The sequence below is a fragment of the Chaetura pelagica genome, unplaced genomic scaffold (genome assembly GCF_000747805.2).
Source record: "Chaetura pelagica isolate M959 unplaced genomic scaffold, ChaPel_1.0 scaffold356, whole genome shotgun sequence".
In the NCBI taxonomy this organism is placed as follows: Eukaryota; Metazoa; Chordata; class Aves; order Apodiformes; family Apodidae; genus Chaetura; species Chaetura pelagica.
Window position 1 is genome coordinate 8,921,311 of NW_009953964.1, and position 1,697 is coordinate 8,923,007.

At 40.7% G+C, this 1,697-nt stretch overlaps 1 protein-coding gene across 1 annotated transcript in view; it reads right to left on the minus strand.

Moving 5' to 3' along the window:
- Window positions 1-1,697, minus strand: part of GALNT10 (polypeptide N-acetylgalactosaminyltransferase 10) — a 73,017-nt gene that overhangs the window by 30,622 nt on the left and 40,698 nt on the right. Inside the window, exon 5 of the mRNA XM_010002126.1 lies at window positions 1,649-1,696. Within this exon, the coding sequence (XP_010000428.1) occupies window positions 1,649-1,696 (48 nt within the window). The remainder of the gene's footprint in view (window positions 1-1,648; window position 1,697) is intronic.

The window sequence follows — 1,697 nt, forward strand, 5'->3', positions numbered from 1 at the left end:
CAGCAGGAAATGCTACAGTGAAAACAAAACTGAGCAGTGAAGGAAAAGTGTTTCATCCTAACCAGTAATTGTCCCAACATGCACAGAGCTAGCAGGGAAATCACTGCTGCTGTTGTTTTTTAAAAAGTGATTTTTATTAGCATTCTTTGCCTGTGCAATTATCTTCCCTTGAAAATTTAGCTCACTGTCTAACACCAGTAGTCTTTTATATCCATCTACAAAAGGATGCCATGCACAAATTGATCTCAGCTACATCTTCCAAACTTTGTATGAAAGATGGATGCCTGATGGAGAAGAGCTTGAATCTTATGAGAGGCAGGTGAGACAGAGCAAGAGCAAGCTGGTTTAACAGCTCATGTACAGATTGACTAGGAGCAAGTGTTGGAGTGACACGAGTGCTCTTTTTCCTGGTCAGAAGGGACCATCCATAGAACAAGGGAAACAGGTCCACAGGAAAACAGGTTTCATTACTTCCACTTCTCTTAAAATAAAGTTGTTTGTACAATTCAGTTGTGGTTACAGTGTGAGTTTGTCTAATTTGCTTCTAGACTGAGTAGCAACAGAGTCTCTTTGTTGGGAGGGTGGCTTTTTTTCCCTCTCCAGTTTAGTCTGGAAATTCTCTAAGGAAATACTTATTTTATATAACATTGATTTGTTCAAACCAGCATGGCTTGCTTCTGAACTAATTAGAGATGTACTTCCGAGCAAATACTAAAGCTGTTGGGCAATGTAGGTCAGAACACTAAATCCTCACGAGCTTGTTTCCAAGCTCTTTTTAGGAGCTTCCTACATGTCAGGTTTTTGGAGGTGTATCCCTTAGTACAGAGGGATGTAAAGAGCTGTAAAGAGCTGTTTTCCCCTGTTGAGTAATTCCAGTGGCAGGACTCTTGAACTCTGCAGCAGACAAAGCTAAATAGTCTTTGCAATTTTAAAGGAAAAAATAGAGCTGTTAGATCTGATCGTAACACCTTAAAGTCACTGCACCCTCTTTTACACAGGAGAACACCAGCTACTTCAGAGGACTTCCCTTGTGATTTTTCTAGCTATGTAATGTCTACAGGATAGATACATTAATTCCCCCTTCGCTCAGTTGCCTTTTCCACTATAGCAAGGGTGCAAACCACAAGTCAGGAAGCGAGAGCAGCTGGTTTTGGGTGTTGCAGATTTATTTTTCAGTAGAACAACTTTCAGAAGAGAAGCAAGCCAAATCATGAGCAGCCCAAGCTGAATACCTGTTATCAAGGCTTCTGTTACTATTTTCTGTGTTTAGCAAAAAACCCAAACAACAGCAGAACATGATGAGTGAGCTACTATCTTTTCTTTTTTTTGGTAGTCCAAGCATCAAACATTTAACACAATTTTAAGGACTACATAGGCCCCATGCAGGATATTAAATCCAGCTTCCATGTTTATTCACATTGTCCAAAACACAGGACAGCCCACACCATCAGCAGCTAAACCAGCACAAGCTGAATATGGAACATGAGGGGGTTTTTTGGCCAGCATTTAGGCCTTTTAAATGTACTGGAGCAAGTCACCTCAGCTCTGCTGCTGACAAGGAAAACAATCTCAAGTCATGATACACATGTAAAAGCTAATTGATTTCTTGGGTAAACATAGGTGAAGATGTTAAATATAAGTATCATACCTCTGTCACTGAAGTCATCCACCAGCACTACCTCTGCCTCCAGCTCAGG